The sequence below is a fragment of the Brachyistius frenatus genome, unplaced genomic scaffold, assembly GCF_029030835.1.
Source record: "Brachyistius frenatus isolate BFR_SWC_R1_liver_20210118 unplaced genomic scaffold, ASM2903083v1 Contig_251, whole genome shotgun sequence".
NCBI classification, from domain to species: Eukaryota; Metazoa; Chordata; class Actinopteri; family Embiotocidae; genus Brachyistius; species Brachyistius frenatus.
This window is the reverse complement of record NW_027210850.1, coordinates 338720-360750: the sequence shown is the minus strand read 5'-3', so window position 1 is coordinate 360750 and position 22031 is coordinate 338720. Positions and strand designations below refer to the sequence as shown.

General features: G+C 41.6%; 1 protein-coding gene across 3 annotated transcripts; it reads left to right on the top strand.

The window, feature by feature from the left end:
- The first annotated feature begins 670 nt into the window (after positions 1-670).
- Positions 671-8648, top strand: luc7l3 (LUC7-like 3 pre-mRNA splicing factor). 3 transcript variants are annotated; one of them, XM_069720789.1, is made up of 11 exons: positions 672-901; positions 1604-1670; positions 1788-1827; positions 1929-2073; positions 2246-2320; positions 2581-2685; positions 2986-3147; positions 3443-3804; positions 4836-5020; positions 5952-6169; positions 7945-8648. In XM_069720789.1, the coding sequence occupies exons 1-10, from the start codon at positions 803-805 to the stop codon at positions 6134-6136; spliced, it is 1425 nt and encodes a 474-aa protein (XP_069576890.1). In that variant the 5' UTR covers positions 672-802; the 3' UTR covers positions 6137-6169; positions 7945-8648. The 3 variants fall into 3 exon arrangements, with proteins under 3 accessions (XP_069576891.1, XP_069576890.1, XP_069576889.1); XM_069720790.1 differs by having other exon boundaries at positions 671-901; positions 4839-5020; positions 5952-8648; XM_069720788.1 differs by having other exon boundaries at positions 5952-8648.
- The last annotated feature ends 13383 nt before the right edge of the window (positions 8649-22031 follow it).

The window sequence follows — 22031 nt, the reverse complement described above, 5'->3', positions numbered from 1 at the left end:
TGGAGGGCAGTAAACAGTTATGATCCCAAGTAAACCCAGTTTTACTGAGGGCAGAAATAAGTGTTAAATTAGTTCAAACAAGTGTGTGGGGGGGAGGGGGGGGGTTATAATCTGTATAAAACCTGTATTATATTCCCACTGAAGAATGTAGAGAGAATGTAAAGTGTTTACAGGATGTGTTAATATGCTAATAATAATAAATAAATAAATAAATTATTAGTATTATTATAATTATTATTATAAATTATTAATTAATAATAAAGCAGGATCAAAACGATAATACGCAAGTAAAGTAGAAGTGTGTCTCCAAAAAGTACTTGAGTAAAAGTACTTAGTTACTTTACTACCACGAAATCAGGGGACCCTCAGTTTGCGCCACGAGAGTTCCGGTCGAGGCGGACCGTTACATTACTTCCGGTGAAAACTTTTTAAAAAATAAAACAAAGCAGATACGTGCAGCGTGTTTTTGCTTAAAATAAATCCCGTGTTTGTACGTGTATGAATTTTTGGTTTCACAAGCAAATGTGCAGATGATTGTTTGGAGCAAAAAAACAAAAAAAAACGGAGTCTTGGACGTGTTAATATCTCTTATTCGACATTTATTGCATCGTCATAGTTGTACTTCCGGTTCAGAGGCGGATGTTCCTGCTCGCGGACTTGTGAACGGGCGTTGTTGTTACAGCGTCTGCCATTTTGATTAGAAGTCCTCCGATGGTGTGAACTGGCGCTCCGGGGTAGATCGTAGTTTTGTTTTGTTTTTTTAAATCAGGGCCGCACTCTCTTAGGAAAAAAAAATAAAAAAATGCTCTCCGCAGCCCAGCTCCTCGATGAGTTAATGGGCAGAGATAGAAACTTGGCCCCCGACGAGAAGCGATCCAACGTACGGTGGGACGACGAGAGCGTAAGTTAGCCTCGCTAGCGTGGGAAGCTAACATGAGGTTAGCTGTATCCGTTGTCCATTAAAAAAAAAAAAAAAAAAATCACAAGTGTATCCTCACGCGTGAGTCCTCTAAATTAAGACACCTGTCACCGGATCAGATTCCGTCTGTCGCGCAGGTGGACATTTTGAGCGCCGCCTTGTTTTGCAGGCGTGTTAGCAAATGGAGCAGCCGGAGTTTGCTAATGCTAACGGCGTTTCACGAGGCTTTCTGCTGGCGCCGATTCGAGTTGGAGTCACTGATTCTCGGCACGATAATCTGCTCATTACGGAGCTCATGTAAGGATCGAGGGAGGGAAAAACAACAACGACTATTTGTTGTACAGTGAGCGGTAACGACACATCGCTAGGAAAACAAATAAGAACAAGAAAAACATTAAGAACACAAATGAAATAGAGTAAAAAGGTCCATGGACAAAAAAAAAAAAAAAAAAATGACAGCATGCAAATCACATTGAATTTTTTTTTTTTGTGTGTGTGGCTGCGGGGACAAAAGAGCTGTTTGTTTGGTGCTAACTTGAGAAACAAGCATTCACACACGTGTGTCTGTTTGAATGTGATCATTTCTTCCTGGTTGTTAAGACGTAACTGTAATGTGACGTTGGATTTCCAAAAAGTTTGAAGAATGCTTGAAATATACAATAAAAGTGTCTCTTCTTTATTCAGGTGTGCCGATACTATCTGTGTGGCTTCTGCCCAGCTGAGCTGTTTACAAACACCCGCTCTGACTTGGGTAAGTGGGAAATTTGAAGACCCATCAATGAATGACAATTAATCCAGCTGTAATGGACAGATCCACCTCCACCTTTTGTATTTTAAAGGGTACTAAGATGCTGTAATTATTTCTCAGGTCCCTGTGAGAAGATCCATGATGAAAATCTCAGAAAATTGTAAGTTCAGATGTTAATTTTTTTTTTTTGGTGGGGGGGGTAATTTCTTCACGTTTTTGACATTTCCGCCTTTTAAACTGTTTTTTGACTGTTGCGTTTAGGTATGAGAAAAGCTCTCGGTTTATGAAAGAGGGCTACGAGCGAGACTTTCTGCGCTATCTGCAGTCGCTCCTGGCAGAAGTGGAGCGGCGGATTCGGAGAGGACATGCTCGACTTGCACTTTCCCAGGCTCAGCAGAATGCAGGGGTTCGTGCTTTGATTTTTATTTTTATTTTTTTTTTTTGGGGACTTTATTCTAAGAGTCCTCGGTTACATCTCTCTGTCTTCTCAGACTACAGCACAAATCAAACGGAAAAAAAAAAAAAAAATCACATGGCCTGTGTGTTTCTGTCTGAGATACGGTGTGTGTTTTCTGCAGGGCCCCGGTCCATCAGGAAAGAATGAGGAGAAGATTCAGGTTCTAACGGAGAAGATTGAAGACCTAGTTTTACAGGTTTGCAACAAATACATTGAAATAATGTTGTTGTTGTTGTTTTTTTTAATGAGTGCATTGGTAAATTGGAAAAGCAGGGAATTCTCTAATTTGAAGAGCTGTCACGTGCCTTTGCCAGATGGTATCAGAGCTGGAATTACCTCCAGGAAAAAACTTATTTTGTTCCCTAAATTAAATTGTATTAAATGAGATGTTGCCTTGCGCTCTCTCTAGATTTCAGTGTTATTCCATTGCAACATGATGTTTTTGCTTTTACTCAGATTGAAGAATTGGGATCAGAGGGGCGAGTGGAGGAGGCCCAGGGAATGATGAAGCTGGTGGAGCAGCTGAAGGAGGAGAGGGAGCTGCTGAGCTCCACCCCCTCGGTGAGTCAGCGAGCCCCGGGCTAAACAACCTACAGACACTGTTCAAGATAGTAGGCACTGCTCATGTAATGCTACCTGTGGACAAAAACAAGTTTTATTATATTCAGATGATGAAATTCATGTTATTTGTGTGATGTTTATGTTAAAGGTATTATTATTATTATTATTATTACTACTACTACTACTACTGTAAGCATCTTGTTAAGTGTCCTCAAGGTAAAATTTGGGCAACCAGTTCTAATCAGTCAGAAATATATTTTCTTTCGTGACATGTAAACCATGTACTGTACATATGTTTAGACAATCGAGAGCTTTGCCGCACAGGAGAAACAGATGGAGGTGTGTGAGGTGTGCGGGGCCTTCCTCATTGTGGGTGACGCACAGTCCCGAGTTGACGACCACTTGATGGGCAAGCAGCACATGGGCTACGCCAAGATCAAATCCACCGTAGAGGAGCTTAAGGTAACAGTATCATTTGTCATACGTGTGTTTTATGTGTTATGAGATGCATGAATTGTCTGTTATTAGTCATTGGATTAAAAGTCTGTTGGATCATTTCAGACAGAATTCTAGCACTATTTTGCAGTTCCTATTTAGTAATAGCTGAGCTAACACAAGCTACGACTGTAAAAAAAAAAAAAAAAGAAGAAGATCTTTAGCAGGTTATTTCCCCGGTTCATGTTTGGTATTAGCGCTAGTTTAAGATGGAATGTTTTTGTTAGAAAGGATGTGATTAATTCTGTTTGTTTATCCTCAGGAGAAACTGCGTCGTCGGTCCGAGGAACCCCCGGGCGAAAACCCAGCAGTCAAACGGGACAAAGAAGACCGGGAGCGCGAGAGGGAGGAGCGGGAGAAAAAGCGCAAAGAGGAGGAGGAGAAGGAGAAAGAACGAGAGAAGGAGCGGGAGAAGGAGAAGGAACGAGAGAGAGAGCGGGAGCGCGAGAGGGAGAGAGACCGGGAACGGGACAGAGACCGGGACCGGGACCGGAGGGCCCGCCGGAGTCACTCCAACAGCCGTCACTCCAGTCGGGCATCAGACAGAAAACGGAGCAGATCCCGCGATCGCCGGAGGTCCAGGAGCAGAGATAAGGACAGGGAGAGGGAACGCAAACGCAGCAGGTATGGCTGGCTATCGAGAACCACAGTTCATCTATAGAAATATCATCGGATTTTCACTTTAAATGTTTTATATCTTAAGTCTTTTGGAGTTTATAAATTGGAGAAAAGCCGCCATAAAGTTAACGTAGTGTGTCAGGAAGTGGCAAAATCAGCCTTTCTGCTCACGTGCAGCAAAACTGACACTGGTTTCCCAGGAGAACATTTAATCAGCCAAATTCTGCATTATTAAATTACAAATCAAAGCTCTGCCTCTAAAATTATAACCTGTAATTTGTTCAAATTGCAACCAGGTTTTACCAGGTCAACATACGAGTCTGGGCACCCTTCTAGGGGAATTATTTCCAGTCATCGTATCCCCATAGGCATAGACCCGGGGTCAATTTTGAAACTTATCGGATTAGCCTTTAACCAATTGGCTTTGAACACCATATGATCCAAAAAGCTGAAAAAACATTTGCTGGACTTTAACGTCGTTGCACTTATTATCCACAGTCACAGCAACTCAGAGGAGAAGACATTACAGTTTGACCTTTTCATTGTTTTAGATTTTGTTCATCGCCTGCACTCTCATACGGCAAGTTATCCCTGTTTCGACTTTGTAATTGTAATGCAACGTTAACAGGCCAGTTTGCCACTGACCCTTCATAATACTTTTTTTTGACCAGATTTAACTTCATTTGTTGATTGGGCTGCGTGTTATTTTTGGAATCGGCTTCCTTGTTCCCCAAATGCTGCCAAAACGTCTCTTTACTGCCCTGATAGGAACTGATCTGTTTAGCTTGACACTGTAAATCCCGCGCCTCCTGTAGAGAATACAAATATTGCTGGAAACGTAGTCATGCAACTAACGGCACACCTCAATTGCACAGAGAGTCATGCATTCAATATGTGCACCACTGGAAAGAGCACATGCCACTGCATGATAAAATGGCTGAATATACATGTGTTTGTTTTGTTTTTTTTTTTTTTTGACGTGAAATATACAAATCTTTTGTTGCTGCAATGAGTTTTCCTCCTGCGTCTTTCCGCAGAAGCCGGGACAGGGAGAGGAGGCGCAGTCGCGATCGCTCTGACAGAAAACGTCGCTCACGCAGTCGTGACAAAAGGAGGTCGCGCAGTTCGGAGCGCAAATCTCACCGCCATCGCAGTCGGAGTCGCAGCAAGGACAGAGACAGAGAAAAGGAGAGAGACAGAGAGCGGTCATCCAAAGACAAAGGTCAGGACTGGTATCACTTTTATGTGTGTGTGTGTGTGTGTGTGTGTATATAGTTATTATTCTTTAAAACAACCGTGAGGGCGGGGTACACTCTTAACCTCACGTTGCGATGTGGTGAGGACTCAGAAATGTCTTTTTATTCTTCTGTATCTTTTGGGACAATCCGGCCAGCGTCGACGTAGTGCTGCTCAGAGCACACCGGAACCAACGACATGACACTTTCTTTCCTCCACGTGAGGAAAGAAAATGTTCACAGTTCTCTTGGTCTGGTTGAAATTCCTTTAAAAAAAAAAAAAAAAAAAATGTAAGTGCTTAAAGATCCAGTCATCTCTAAAGCGAATGTCATGCAGATCCAATAAGAACAATTGGAGTGGTCATAAGTTGTCATGTTGACGTACGAGATGTATTGATTGTGTCATAATATCAACTCGACGCCTCGTTTTGATCCATTACCGTTACCGCATTAAAAGCTTCTACAAACTCAACACTATGTATACCGTTTCAAAATGAACACCCTTCTGGTGTTTCAGCGGACAGAGACCCTTCATTTCTTAGCAAGGCTTTTAATTGTGAAACATTTTTGACCGAAATCAGACAATAATACTTTATACGAGTAATCCAGGAAAGCCATTTAAAATAGCACGATTCAAATGTATTAAAGTGATTCAAATATCTGTGCTACATTACTATTGTATGTAAACTTGCCTGAATAGTGGTTACGCAACCTTAGAAGGAGCCACAATTTATCAGCGCACATGCGTTAAAGTTTCACTCTGGCGCCCTAAAAAAAACAAACAAGAATACCTCTACGTCCCTGCCGACTTACTAGTTCCGACGGCGGGCGCCGACTCCTCTGCTGCACCTGAGACGGGTAATCCACAAATGAGAAACGGTCACCTGATGAATGCGCGTGCGCGCCATGTTTTCTCAGACCGTAAGGCGACAGAGGAGCGGAGCAGCGTTAAGAAAGAAAAGCACTCTAGTGACGGCGACGCAGCTGCCATCAAGGCTTCGTCAGAAGCGGAACCGATGCAGACGGAGGCGGCTGCCTCCTCCCCTCTGCTTAACGGCCAGCAAGAGCTCCTCCATTCTGAAGGTGACACTCAGTCCAATTAAAACTGATCTGATAGGACCTCAGATCAGGCTCAGGTAAGTGCGTCCTCCTCCTCGCTCCCCCCTGGCTCTCAACCCAACCCACCACCCTCTCACGTACCCCCCCCCCCACCCCACCCCACCCCGCCCCGCCCCACCTCTCCCGCCCCCTCCCTTACCCACCCTCTCACCCCTCCTCTCCCACCCTTATTTATGTTCAGTTCAATGCCTATGATTTTGTCTCATGTACTGTATGCAAATATCTTTATCCTGTTTTTGAATAGTGCATCATAAATATGCACTGAAGATGAAGGACTAGGCCCGATGAATGAGAAGAAGGTAGAAAACATTCACACAAAGCCAAGAGGGAAAGGCCAGTGTAGCCCTGAGCAAACATGCCCGGAGGTACCCCTCGTTTTGTATCGGTTTTTGATCCTTATTAGATGTATATTTGTCTTTGTTGACAAAATGGCAGAAAAAGAAAAAACATTAACTGATTCAAATAATAATAATAATAATAAAAAAAAATTCCTGCCTGTATTTACCTGTTTTTATTTTAATTTTTTTTTTAATTTTTTACTTTGAAGTAGTAGGAAAATGTAATAACTTGCTATTTGTTGAGATACCACATTCCATATAGGGAGGACATCCAGTCACCGTGTGTCTACATGTTCATACACACAGACGTACATTTAGCCTTCGCCAAAGATGTGTGTGTGTGACCAACAAGTCATTTCTTTATGCCGTAATCATAACTCAAATGCCATGGATTTGTTGTCCAGCTTACTGTGCCTAATAATGCCATGCAGTGTGTGTTTTGGGGGTGGGGGTGGGGTGGGGGTGGTGTTGTAGCACCGGGGAGGTGGGGGGGGAGGGGCCTAACGTAACTAACTAACTGGAGGGGTAGGGTTTATCGAATGAATTGCAGCTGACTTCCATACCTCACACAGCGTTGGTGTTGTGAGCGAGACCACATGAGAAAAAGGGCAAATTAAAAATCATGGATACTCTCTGACTGTCAAACTGTGCAGGTACTCACCCCAGGTACTCCTTTCTCTACCCACATCCATTTCTGAATGCTGTTGCCTGTCAGAAAAACAAAACAAACAAAAAAAACTGTCTCCAGAACATCAATTTAAGAACTTGATTGTGTACATTTCTTTTAATTGTGTTTACTTTGTTTCTGTATTTGTTAACTTTCTAATATGTTTTGGGGGGGAAAGTCATTTGATAGGAACGTGAGAGACACGTTTTTAAAATGCTGAGATACACAAGACAGATTGCTTGATATACCTCTGCCAACAGCTGAAATCGTCACTGATGTGCATGAATCCGTGCTGTTTGGCTATTTTAACGTTACGTCCGTTGTGCGTTTGTGACCTAAAGTGGAAATGAAATGTGCGAATATAACACGTCAAGTGCTCTTTCACTTTGGCAAAGGGAATATCGAATAGTGCTGTCGCTCATTTTGGATTCAGACTCGTGGAGTGTCTTTAGCTGGCCAGACGTCTGATCAGATGTAATGCAGTTAAAATGTACATGAATATATTTAGAAAACATTGAGATACACACGCCAAATACAATCAAGACTTCAAATGTCTGTTTTGCTAGTGAATGGGTAGTTTTATGCATTATTAGCAGTGTCCACACTTTCCTCTGTGACTAAATTGAGGGCTTCATTTGACTTGTAAATGATTGTGGATGATGATGATGATGATGATGTTGATGATGATGATGATGATGATGCTCGAGTAGCAGCAGCTGGTTGCTGCAAGCACATGTTGTGGGGCCTTTTGCTAACATTGCACTTTGTGGACGTTTTTGCTCAACAGGGGAAGCTGGGAATATCTGGTGGAGGAAGAAGTGGAAGAGCGACTCTGATCCTCCCCTGAACCTGACACTTCGCTGCTTAAAAACAAGGTGAACCACAAATGTGTAGTGGCTTATTTAAAAACATGAACATAAAGTACACATGTAAAACAGGAGAGAGGAAAACAAGTACTTTGATTTTTCTTTCTTTCTTTTTTTTGTTTTCGTTTTTGGTTCCATCACCTGTCGTATCTTTTGGCTGGATGAGGGTAGTTGTGGTTCATCTGATATTCATCTGATTTCTTGGTCTAGATGTCAGGCACACGTCACGTTAAATACCAAACTTAGAGGAGATGTTCTTTTATTGGTTTTTGTTTTTCTTATTTTGAAAATCTTGACACATCCTCTGTGTTGACATTTAGTGAAAATGAAATAAAAAAAAACAGTGCTTGTGGTTTGTCTGAGTTTGTCAGGTTCTACGTCACGTCCTGGCCTCCTTTTTTTTAATGAAAAAAAAAAAATTACAAAAATCAGTTGAAAGTGTATGTACAATGTTAGACCCTTCACAGTGTCTCTTTTCTCCTCCACTTAGAGCTCACATTGATGGCTCTTGTCCCGTAACTGTAAAATATTCTGATTTAAGTTTGATCAAAAGAATGAAGATTTGTTTAATTTTGCCCTGCTTTTCTGTCCCATGTTGTCGCGATGAATAAAAAGCAAAAACTTATGAGCGTTGTGTTTTTCCATGTCGGTGAGAACACGTCTTTGATTGACTTGTGTTGAAAAACCAGTCAGTGATGTTAATGGGAGACTAAAAATCACCAAAAAAAACCCCAGGCTTCTGGAATGTTTCATATATTTACCCTGGTGAGGTTTGCTTAAGTCACAATCAGACTTTGTCCAGGGTTTCTGTTTTATAGTTAATCCTTCATCTTCTCGTTGAGGGAGGATTGTACATTAATCGTGGGTATCATGGCATCACCAGATTCGTGCCAGTACAAATCCCCAATATCCTAAACTTGTCCCTTGAGATAATTAGATAACAGACTGCACAGGTATCGTGTTACTGCCGACCCCAGCAAACAAAGCACAAATGCAAATAATGAAATGGATCCTGGCTGAACGCCACCTGCCTTGTAGGACAAAGGAATGGAAAAATGTCATTTATCAGCAATTGAATGCTCCTTGGTCGTTTGTACTCGGCACTGAGACAAGTGTGATGTCTTTTAGAAGAAAAAAAATTAGAAGAATACGACCGAATAATACCCAAGCTTTAAAACATTTCTATCTCTTAATAGTAGTGAACAACTTGGTCCTATGGGATGTTTCATTTCCTGAGAAGTCAGTACACGTATCAATGTATGTCACTTAGAGTGAATGGCATACAATACATTCCTGTTTTATTCAGGCCCTTTAATAAAGTTCTACATTCACACAAACTTTGATCTGAGCGCTTAATATCAAGCAAATAAACATCTTTCCCTCCGTCCCATCCACTCACAGTATTATGTGTCCCCAGCAGTGCCCAAATATCGGGCCTGTTGTTTTGCCTCGCTACTGACCTTTCCGAACCGGAGGCCCGTGGGGAAAGTGGCAGGAGTTAAAGAGGATGTTTCCTGGCGGCAGGGCTCCCGGGTCAGTGTGCAACCACGGTTTATCAGCCACACCCTGCAGGCTTCACCACAGACTGACATCAAGCCGAGACAGGAAAACAGCAGAAATACATCTCGACTGTTGTCATATCACTTGAAATGACAGCAGCATAAAATGGGAGTTCTAGATTAGTAACCAATCAACCTTCAGCAAAATATAGGAAGCGAGGATATGTTAATAGTATTGGAAACTCGGGAGAGCAAAACTGACTCCCTGGACTCCCTTCAGTGATTACACAACCTGGACTCTACCTGCACACACACACACACACACGACTCATTCTGACATTTTTTCACATTTTTGGACGACATACTATGGTATGGGCCTGGTTGGCTCAGGGGTCTCCTGAAGCAGCTGAGAGGTACCGGCAGGCCAGAAGGGCTGCGGCTGCGGCTGCAGTGGTTGCGGATGCTAAAACTCGGGCATGGGAGGAGTTCTGGGAGGCCATGGAGAAAGACTTTCGGATTGTTGTTCTGAATTTGTACCCTCATGGTTGAAATGTACTTATTGTAAGTCGCTTTGGATAAAAGCGTCAGCTAAATGAAATGTAATACATTTTTAATGACATTTTTCATAACATACTATGACTATTTAATTTTTAGCTACATGATTTAGTATGACATTTTTTTTTTTTTTTAATTTTTGACGAAAAACACATTTTTATGACGTTTTGGATGTTTTTACCATAATATGAATTTTTTATGACATGTTATATAATATACTATATTGGACGACATACTATTACATATACACACATTTGTATGTATAATCACAGTGGGGTCACGGTTACGCCCTTGCCATCAATTACACAAAACCATGCTGGATTGTGTAGACGAACAGGCCCAGCTGTGACCTCTGCTCCTCTGTCTCTCTCGTGTGACTGCTCTGTTTCACTCAGTATCTGGCTGAGCCTTTTGGCTCTGCATTTGCTTACCTGTCCCAGAGCACCAAAGTAGCAGGTGGGCTTCAAATGGTATGTTAGCTTTTGGGACTTTGCCAGAAATATGAAACAATTACCTGTGGATGGGAAGCCCTGGTTGGAGAGCCAAGCAAAGTGCTTATAGTGGGGAGATATATATTCACCAGACAGCAGCAAACATGCATGGTTAAGTGCTGGATTGATGAGCCTAATTTGGTTTTCTCTATGTCATATTTGAGTCCTACAGTGTGCAACTTTGGCTTTACATATTAATATACTGCAGTAATAGTCTTTTTTTTTTTTAAATATTGAACAGCAGGAGGCAGTGTGAACCTATTTTTTGACTGTAATACTAAACCGCAAGATGGGAGAGGCCTCACACTAGTATATAGAGTATGGTACTTCTTGAGACATGCGCCTATGACTGCAAGCACATTCACACAGGAGCAGGGAGGATCCTTATGAATAGTAACTCCTTTAAAACAGTGTCACACTCAGGCGACATTACCATCCCACTCTCCTCTGCAACACACAATCTGTACATGCCATTAGCAAAGCAGTATTTCCCCAGGGCACAAGTTGCAGCTGGAGGTAAAAAAAAGAAGAAAAGAAAAGAGGGAAGCAACAACAGGAAGATAGTGAGCTGAAAAGGCAGGGAAAATGAGAAAGTGATAGAGCAGGAAACAAGGGGAGAGATGCGGAGGGGGAGTCAGCCTCATGTGGAGCTAAATAACCAGGGTGAAGAAGGATAATGGAGATAGATGGTCTCCTCCTTTCTCTACTTTTACTCTCTTTTACATAGAAACCCAATCTCAAGTGAAGGTCGAGAGGGAAAGTAGATTATGCAGCAGAGAAGGCAATTCATCAGTGCTGTTGGCGTGCTGTCTAATTAATAATCAAAACTCCAACACAGGCTCACAGCTTATGTCAGCTGTCAGTCATGTTCTGATGCAGGAATATAATTCCCCCCTCAAGTCATCTGTCATTTGTGCTGAGCTAATGCCTGTTGGATTCTCCTTTCACAGCTGTCGCACCAATAATCTATCTTTGAGTAGTTATGTCTCCAACGTAATGTTTTTTTTTTACACATAGCACAAGTTTTCAGCTGCAGGTGCAGCAACCTTTAACAGGGTATTTGACTCAAACAATATTTGAAACCCAGCACTTCAAGCACTGTCATTCACGTACAGTATATCCTTTTCCGTTAAATCACAGTCCCGTCACTCGTTATTTGTGCTTTTGGGCCTATTTCATCACTCTGGACAATCCATTGACAACAGGTTTACCTTTTAATAAATTAAGAATGTGTCAACACATTTCACACATTTTTAAGATTTCTAAGGCTAAATATAGTTTGGTGTTACCACTGTGTCGGGAGGATGGTGATTATAATTAGGTAAAGAAATATGTGAAGTTCTGATTTGAACCAAATTGCCACAGAAGGAGCACCGTATACAAACAAATACACTATCTCTCTCTAAAATGATCTAAAACATGCAGTGCGGAGGTTTTGTCTCCCCCTTCTGCCAGTGGGAGTAATTACAAAAGCTCTGTTTTTGATAACATTATAGGTTCCACCTCAGCAGACTTCATGCCACTGTTGTGTCTGTAAAATTGTTTATCCTTTCTTTTTTGCATCGTACCCCCTGTAAAATGATTAATTTCACGACCAAAATTTGATCTGTGTTGTCCCGTAACATGATGAAAAAAACTCTAGAGGGGTCTCATGAATGAATTATTGTATACCTCTTCAAGTTAGCATTGAACAGTATTATTTGAACTGATTTTGGCAGACGTGAAGATAGGTATATATAGGCTTAATAACACATACAATTGTTCTGATTATATGGACCTAAAGCTCTAAGGTCCTACTCAGCATGGTGAAGGTTACTAATTGGGAAAAACTGCAGCATTCACTTATAACCAGGGGGTTAGGTGGATACGACTGCAGTGCTGTTCTGTTGGGTTAAATTGCTTTATACAGGAAATTCTATTTTTTTCTGTGCATGTTTAAATTCTCTGGGCTCAATTAGTGGTTAAGGGTTTAGTGGTTTTAATTTTCAATAACCGTAGTAGAAGTAGAGTGGTTTGCACTGCACACCATCTCTCTCCTTCCCTCAGCAGATGGCTCCACCACGGGAATGGGCTCAGAATCGACAAGTAACAGCCCAGCAACTTTCTTTTTGTCTTCTTTCTGACTCTCACTCCGTTCGCTTTCTCTCTTATTTGTTTCCCTCTTTTTTATATTCCCCTGCAGTGTTTGCAGTTTTGGCCTTAGATGAGCCTCTCAGAGCCATAGGAGCCAGGATGGCAGCCAGTGAGGGCTTTCAGTCCTCCCACCTGGGCATCAAAGTCCTTTTCTTGGGTGATGGAGTGAGGACAAGTCTGTCGTCTGTCTCCTCTGAAAGCTGAACAAGGAATGGTTGAATATAGACAATGGGTAAGCAAATGACAATGACATTGCATTATTTTTTTAGAAGGTGAATAACATGAAGTGCAGATAAAGAGTCTGGAGCTTGGAGCATATTTGGAGAAAGTAATGGGGGGGGCAAATTCTGTCGCACAGAGTTATACAAGTTGTGAAATTCACTGGTTTCCTGCCGCACACAGGCGAAAAAGAAAATGTTGATATATTCCTCATGAGTATAGACGTTAGAAGGCGAAAAAGAGAAACTGGCAGGGGGTGCAGAAGTAATATAAAAGCTTTTAGTTTCAGACTCTGTTTATGTTGGAACTGATGTGTGAGTGAATTCAGTATCACCTCAAGCCCGTAAAGACCACAGTCACTGACACGCGCATTTCAGATAGAGGGCAATATCAATTGATCCCCTCGTGTAACCCTGTCTCCATGGCAACGGGTCAAGCTGATCCTGCCTAATATGTACCATAACAACCAACCATCGCACCGAGCATGGAAGTCCTGTATGCATCAGATGATCTTTGATAAGCGTCCGCATCATTAGAAGTCTATTAACGTCCCCTATATTCAGACTGTGGCACCCAAAGGTTTCTCATTGCAAGTTGAACGCAAGATGCTCTATATTTAATCTTTGTCAGTCGTGAGCAATCACTGTCATCCGATCTAACTGATATCAGACAACTGAATGGGTAGTCTTCACACATCTGTCCCGAATACGTAGGCTAGTAGGAGCTAGAAGGTACTGAGCCTATAGGCAAATTGCACCTCCTCCTACGCTTCAAACGTAGAGAAAGTGGGACCTCTAGTGGCCAGAGTAGTTTTAACGAGAGCAAATGGAAAAAGCCAGGTGATGTAGTATAAAGAACGACAATGTCTGCTTAAGGAGGTATGGGGGTAGTTTTTCCCTCCTAATACAAAATTTTATACAAGTCCTATACACATTTTATGCATAGTGCACCTCTTGGACAAGGTTTGGTTCAGGTTAAGGTTAGGCAAAACAAACACATCAACACAGAAACAGATTCCAACACCAGTATATGTCATTGATACCGGCCACCTGAACCTGAATGTATTAGTTGGCTGCTACAAACTCAGATGTGTGATGATATCTGCCTATTCAATAGTCTGACAACAGGCCAACCGGGTGTCATTGTCCTCCAGGTTTATAACTCAATCAGTGTCCATTGATTGACATAAGATCAATTCATTCATTTTCCATCAGTATGACAGCAACATCGATCTCACTCTCAAGTGTCACCGATCTAAAATGCTGTTATTGTCCAAGAAGTACTTATTGGAGACAAACATCTCTTCTCCGCTACATTATGGTGTCTAAATGAGAACGGGGTTTAAGTATAGTGCATCTTGGAAAATGATGATGCGTGTATTTGTTGCCTTGTATAGAAAAATGGGTATTGACACTTTTGATGGGTGAAGATAGAAGATGCTATTGTTTCTTATGCATCAGTCATATGACAAACCAATGGACTGTAGACAAAAATCCAGAAACTGTCATATATCACAGAAATAGTAATCTTTGATTTAACAAGAACAAAAACAGGAATAAAATGTTTTTGTTTTTTGTAAAAGTTGCTTCGGTTAAACTCATATGAGGTCAAACTCTTGATGAATCCCTTCCATTTCATTATTCAAATATGCTTTGCCTATAATAACATTTTTGTTGCCGTGTTGTTGAAGCACATGCACAGCATGTTTGATACACACAAACACACACTACAGTGTGTTCTTCTCTATCTTCTCTCCAGGAAAATGCTGATGTTGCAGTCTTCTCACCCAGCCTTTCTCTTTCACAGGATGCCTTTTTATGCCATGAATTATGTATATGATTAATTAGGCTCGTCATTACAGTATATGGTCAATTGGAAACTCCCTTCTGCTCTAGTTCAAACATAAAATTGACATTTTTTTTTTCTTCCCCTCTCTCCTGCCGCCATCGTCGGCTGTGCGTTATGAACGAGAGGGAGGGCCCTGGGTATTTGTTGTACCCCTCGGGATGTTGCATGGCATTGCGCGGGGGAATACAATGAAATAACAAGATAACAAGATAAAAGCCTTGTGTTTGGACTTCAAAGCGGAACCGCTGCTTGAATAGAAGCAGAGTGAAATGCAGTCTGTGCCTTGGTGATTTCAAAGAACAAGTCTGCGCTCATGGAAGAATGGCTGGGGCACAAGCAGGACACGCACCCGTGGGGTGTCGTGTATAAACACACACATGGCACACGTGAGGGTGTGAATACATATACACCGCACACTACACTTCATAATGCACCTGAAATCACACGGTACTTAATGCCACTGTCTTTTGCACATTAATACGGCACTCCAACTCATCTTCACCGCAACGATCAGCTTAAGCCACATGAATCCAAGCTGCTATGTGTTGTCTATATTACTCTCCTCCTTTAACAACACACGACGGCTCATACATGTTTAGTGCTCAGTATCCTCAAGGTGTAAATGTCCCACAAACCCGTAACTCTTAGCAGACCTCCAGCTCCTCAGGGCGAGGTGCTGTCTTTGCAATAAATCTGGGTTTCATTTATTGATCCATGCTCTGAAAGGTGTGCCGTCCAGGCACGGCGGAGACAGTCGAACGTACACATGAGTGCTCCTGACAGGAAGGAAGGATATTCAGGCATACGTCTGTGCGGATGCCACAAGCTCGTTGTTTTTCTCTCGTTGTCAAATACACACACACGCACACGCACACGCACACACACACACACACACACACACACACACACACACACACACACACACACACACACACACACACACACACACACACACACACACACACACACACACACATTTCACAAGCTTTAATGCACTGCTCTCACACCATGAAGTAATGGGAGGGTGTTGGGAAGTGGCCTCTGCATTGTGAAGCCTTTGGCCTTTCATTGATCCAGGGCTTCAATATCTCTGTATTGATTGTCCCTCTTTCCTTGTACGGAGATCAGTCATGCACCTGTCGACTGATACGCTGTGGCCAGCACCGCTGTATTTGGTGCTTTCCCTGTAGCTATTTTATACACACAAGTCAGAGATGGGTAACGTTTAATAAGATAGCCTGATGGGCTGGTTTTGTCTCAGAAAACTAGCTTTTAAATTGACTGAAGATTTAAGCATCTTTTAGCATGTGAATTTGTGCCTGGGTGGTGTTATCATCCTTGCTCCCGCTCAGATGCAAACGCTGTCAGATAGGATTACTCTGATGTACAGTATTTGTGTGCACCTGTGTGATTCGGTGTAGGTGTTGACGCCTGTGTTTATGTGTGTGGCATCACTCATTTTCCTGTAATCATCTTGTGTGCGTATCCGATGAGTAGTGAAGCACTGTCTGTCTGGCGGATGCTGTTTAATCATGCAAATCAGCACCACACTCATTCCCTGCAAGGATATTACAGCCGAGGCCGGACACCGAGCAAGGCTGACCTCCTCTTGGCAGATTTACTCAGCCCTCCTCCCATTGCCCCAGTGAATGACAACACAGCACTAATGTGCAGGATGACAGGGAAGGGGCTAGACACAAAGACAGGCAGGGACGTTTGGAGGAGAGACGGAACAGGTGAAATACAAAAATCCTCAAACAGAGGAGAATATAATCAGCAGAGCGGGAGATAAACAGAAATAAAGAAGTACATTACTTTAACGTTTTGTGATCACTGAGAGTTCAAATCACATGTGGGGTTGTGTGGGTGTGACCCTCTTAACCTGGACTCCCACAAATGAGGTAAAAACAACAGGTTGGTTTTATTTACTCATCTTACCTGTAATTACAATAATACAATCCCATATTCATGCCTGGAATAATTTTGTAATCCAATTTCAGACACCCCTAAAGTGGACTGTACCATTGTTTAACCTTGACATTAGTTGACCGTCTCGTCTGCCTGACTCCCTCCTATTATTGCAATGAACCTTGTCATCAGTATGCGTCTTGCAAGTCAATGGAGAGACTGTAAATTAATGAAAGTAGCTAGCTATCCAGATTGTTGAATACATTTCACTTTCTTACCGTTAGATTTTCATAATTTGATCGGGTCAAGTGCCTTTGGATGAGCTTGCATTATCTTGTTACAGTTTTGCTAACTAAAAATAACGTTTTCCCTAACGAATGCTATCTAGCTGTCAGCACGCCCTTTTTATTTCCCATGTTGGTTTGGTATTTCATTACCAGTATAAAATGTCATATAATGTTGATGCAGACCCTGACTATAAAAGTTGCTGTGTGGTACGTGCCCATAGACTGTATATAAAAGTGGACAAGGTCTTCAGGATCTGGAAAGTAGCTGATGCGGAAGTGCCTTGAGCTGCAATACCACCTTGTTCCACTGGAGGTTGGCTCCAAAAAGTCTCCAGCTCCAAAGACTCCCATTCAAGTTCTTTCAAAAGTTAAGACATTTTTTTCACAAGTTATCATGATGTTGCCAGCTAAAGTCACTCCTTCTTATTAGTTTTCTGGCCATCCATCTGAAAATAATCCTTTTACTAATTAGAAAATAAGCCTCAAAAAGCCTTGTTTTTGGTGGTGTGTCTTGTTTGATTGACAGACTTGTGGTGCAGCCAGGTTACAGCTATCGGTGGGCAGGGTGTAGTATCATCGGGTTTCCAATCAGATCGAGTCAGATCCACCCGTCACTCCCTACAGCTCGTCCAAATATGGTCGCTACCGACTCCAAACCGCTCGGAACTAGCAAGATGGCGCTAGCCAATACGTGAACTCCAGGCTTTATAATGGCCGTTCACAAACAAATGGGCGATGTCACTGTTGGTTGCCGTTTGTACGTACCCCATGAGTTGGTGTAATGGATTTGATTCATCATCATCTACAAACTGCAGATACTATCTTAAATTAACAAGATACTGTGAGGATTTAAGACTTCATTTCACAGTCTGTGCTTTATTGGGCTCCTTTCCCTGGACAAAAAGTCGATCCCCCCCCAATTGTCATTGTATAATTCCCACTCTCTGTTCACTGGGTACCAGTACGTTCTGTTTTTAAATGAATATGTCAGCTACTCGTCTTTTTCTCTCTGAGACACTGGGTGATTTAAGAAATCGTGTAGCTGATTGGCATGCCTCATGAACACAATAACAGACATTAAAAGGGGAAATCGTAATGTAGGTGGCAAAACGAGGCAGTGATGTCACAGAGGCAAACAGCAGAATAAAGTTTATCAAGTGCTGCTGCTCTATAGTATATGTGAACTGTCCATGGGTGTGCGTACATGTGAGTTGCAAGCAAGTTGCATCCAAGTGTGTATTTTGGTGGATGATGTCAATGAGTACTGACATTTGCACTGATGTGCACTGAAATGGAAAATTCAGTGCAGACTGACAAACACCCGACTCTCACCTCAAAACGAGGAGCAGGTCCACTATGATTCACAAGCACACACGTATACAGATATATTGTATATGCAAGTTTCACACAAACATAACATTTAGCTGACGACAACAAATGAGAGTAGCACTAGAAGGAAATGTAGACATTTGGAGGCACTCTGGGCACTGAAGCCAAATATTTTACGTCATTATCTTTAAAATTACCCAGACATGAATATAAATGCATTTTAAACCTACAAGTACACTAATCACAGGGTTTTGTGCGGCGGCAATGCTCTCTTTGATGATTGGTCTGACACGTTTCTTTCAGAGTTGAATCTAACTGGATTCATCTCAGAAAGATATTATGACAATTTTAAAAACTGAGCGCACAAAGTATCATCAGACTTTAAAAGGCTTAAATACAGTGATCTGACTAATCCAGTGTATTTCTGCACTGAATGCATTTTAATTAACTTTTTTCACTTTATCATAAAATCTGAGATGGTTATTAAGCTATTTGTTGCTGTCAGAAAGTGAGAGGGCTCACATTGCAATTCATTCTGGTATAGAAGAAGTGCATTTTTAAATGTTTACTGTAGTGTTAAATGTCTCGATGCATGAGTGTGATGACACCCAAAGAAGGTGTTCATGTACACATTCCCACGTTCTTACTTAATACTGCTGACGTCAAAGTCTATGGAGCATTTGGCAAATGAGGCCAATGCACAAGTGCCATAAACTGTAATACCACCAAGAGCCGCCAGAGGTTGGCTCCAAAAAGGCTTTGTCTCCATAGGCTTCCATTCAACGTCTCCCATGAAATACAAAGTCAATACATTTTTTTCCACGAGTCATAATGGTCTCATTTGCTAAAGTCACGTCTTCTGTTGAGTTTTCTGGTGGTACATCTACAAAATAAATCCATAATTAATTACGTATTAGGCCTCAAAGAGTGGTATTTTTGGGGGTGTGGCTGTTTCTGTCTGGGGTGCAATCAGTTTTCTGCTATAGGTGGGTGGGCATAGTGTCATTGGGTTTCCAGTCAGATGGAGTCAGAATAACCGCTTGCTCAGCCCCCCCGCCCGTCAAAACATGGTCACTTCTGGCTTTAAAATAGCAACATGGCGACAACCAAAATTTGTAATTCACAAATTAAACCATCAGGACCCAATCAGTCCAAGTTAGATTATCAAATTATCCCAGCGGGTTGGGTTTGCGTCGCTGCTGATAAATGAACTGTTGGAGGGGGTTGCGGCTCTTCAACAGTGATTGGGAGGATGTGTGTCAGTTAGACGCGATAAACTAAAAGAAAAAAAAAAAGCTAAACCCAGAGGTGAAACAAGCATTATTTACAGACTGTGTTTTTAATCACTAAAAAAAAAATACAAAAGAAGAACAGGCAGAGATCTTCAGGTGTAGCGTTAACATGTAAGAACGTGGTCTGAGCAGATCCAATGTCAACGTGTTCTCAACACGTCCCGGGTGCATGCACACCTTTTAGCTGACCAGCACTTATGTTAAAGGCAGGTGTGCCGGGGGCCATACTGTCCAGTAGTACATGTCATGCTTACATGTCATATAAAACTTCAAACATTGCATGGATGCAAAGTGTTGTTGGACAACATTACTTTCTATGATAACCTTAGCTTAATACACAAACACATGCAGACCAAACCCCCCTCATCATTGCCAACATTATCCCCTGAACATTCACAGCGGCAAACAGAGTGGACATGTACTTTACCCCTTTTTACTTGACTGCATACCATATGTGCAGGATCGTAAACATCTGCCACAGAACAGGGAGGATACAAGAAGAACAGATCTGCAGCTACATTCCCTTGAGAGAGCAGAACAGGGTCACACTACACATTTCCAGCTCTTGTAAAACTAACAAACCAAGGAAATTAGCCTGCGATGTCAGCTCAGAGCATGCACCTAATAAAATACCTGCCCCAAAACAATCTCTTACCCGTTGTGCCTGCCTAAATAAGAATAAGCCCATTTGGAAAGCCAAATTGGATTTTGTTTGGGTTGTAATGAATTTAAATCAAAGTAAAGCATTTATTTTCATGGAAGCAGCACATTTGTGACTGTCTTATTTATTTGTCTGCAGAGATGATCAAAAGAGACAAACAACAACAAAAAATGGTTAGGAAATGAACTTTTGAGAGTAACAGCACCCACGACCCTTACAGAAAAAAACACATGCATTTGACGTGCAAAAACTCGTGATCACATGTGACCACATACACATGTAATTGTGCACATGTGAAACATGTATTTAGCCCATGTACTTTTGGAACATTTTCATGGTGTGATGTGTGAAGCCCTTGTAGATTCCCATGTGAAAGTCTTTTCACACATTTTCCCTATGTTATCATGTGGTAAACATGTGTCATACATGTGACGTGTCCCATTTGGAAAACATGGGCAACACATTTTTTTTAAGGGTTATTTATTTTTCTGCAGAGTTGCTCCAAAGAGACAAAAAAACTTTTATATTTACAGTAACAGATTGACTGTTTTGTAAAGCTACATCATGTTTATGTTGTTTTGTGTAACTTCGAGCCCCCATGGTTCGGAAAATAAAAAAAAGATGAGAAACAAAAATAATTCCAGCTATTTCTGTGATGTGCAGTACTCTCTTATTGATATAAGAAGGAATTCCTGCAACTTTACTGCAAAAAACTTGAGAAATTGAAGAAACATTTTTGAGCAAAGTGGCAGCAAAATCAAGCATTTTTGATTGCAACAATCCCAAAGAAACTCTAGCTAAATCCTGGAAAGACTGATATAACTCAGGCTTCATATATAAAGTATACAACATGCACAATGATGTACTTAATACGTAACTGAGGACGAAAGGTGCTCCAACAATATGACAATTAACGGAAGAGACAAGAAGAAAAGAAACCCTCTAGTTTAATGGTCAATCACTGATCTTAATGCCTCTTTACTAATACTTTAATAAATTCCATCTCCTTGAAGCATTCCTGCGTTGGATCTTTCCTCTCTTCTGTCTTTCAATGCCCATTAGTATCTGCCTTCGCCTCGTCCCCCTTTCCTGTACATTAGCATCAAAGCCACAGACATCAGAAGTGTTAAATAGCCATCCATTATGAATGCTCTCACCGCTTTGTTCTCACTAGTAAGACTAAATAACACACAAGCATGCATCTGCACACCTTATCATGATAGCATCTAGTATAATATGTCGTCAGACTTTAAACTGGAGTGGATTAACTCTTGTAAGTTGTCAAGACCACATCAGCTCAGTGGACATGAACGCAATGCTCAAACACATGTATGTGCACTTTAGAAACACACACTGTGATGAAGTGTTACTCCAGTGTGGTGGAGAGCTTCACAGAAGGGAACCAGTCAAGGACAATTTATTGCAATGTGATCAACTGACCTTTCTCACCTGAATGACTCAAAACCAGTAAAAAAATAAATAAATGCGTGTTCAACTGTATTAGAAAACAGTTTCAGAAAGGCTATAGAGAGCAAAGCTTAAGTATTAAGTTACTATAAAGCCTATAAAGCATCGAGTAGAACTAAAATATATATATATATTTTTTAACTTTAACTGAGAAATGACATGCTTCTACATGTGTTGAGGAAAATTCTGGACGCTGAAGGAGTTGAACCAGTAGTTAGCCATATGCTTTCGGGTTGTACGTCTGTCCGTCCATCTCCTTCTCGTGAATGCTCATCTCAAGAACACCTTGAGAAAATTTCTTCCAACTGGCAAAAACATT

What these genes read in the sequence shown, in the direction of transcription:
- luc7l3 (XM_069720789.1), top strand. Translation starts at nt 803, where the DNA reads ATGCTCTCCGCAGCCCAGCTCCTCGATGAGTTAATGGGCAGAGATAGA. An exon ending in GATGAAAATCTCAGAAAATT is followed by an intron (nt 1,828 to 1,928) that starts GTAAGTTCAGAT and finishes TGTTGCGTTTAG; the next exon opens with GTATGAGAAAAGCTCTCGGT. An exon ending in AGGCTCAGCAGAATGCAGGG is followed by an intron (nt 2,074 to 2,245) that starts GTTCGTGCTTTG and finishes TGTTTTCTGCAG; the next exon opens with GGCCCCGGTCCATCAGGAAA.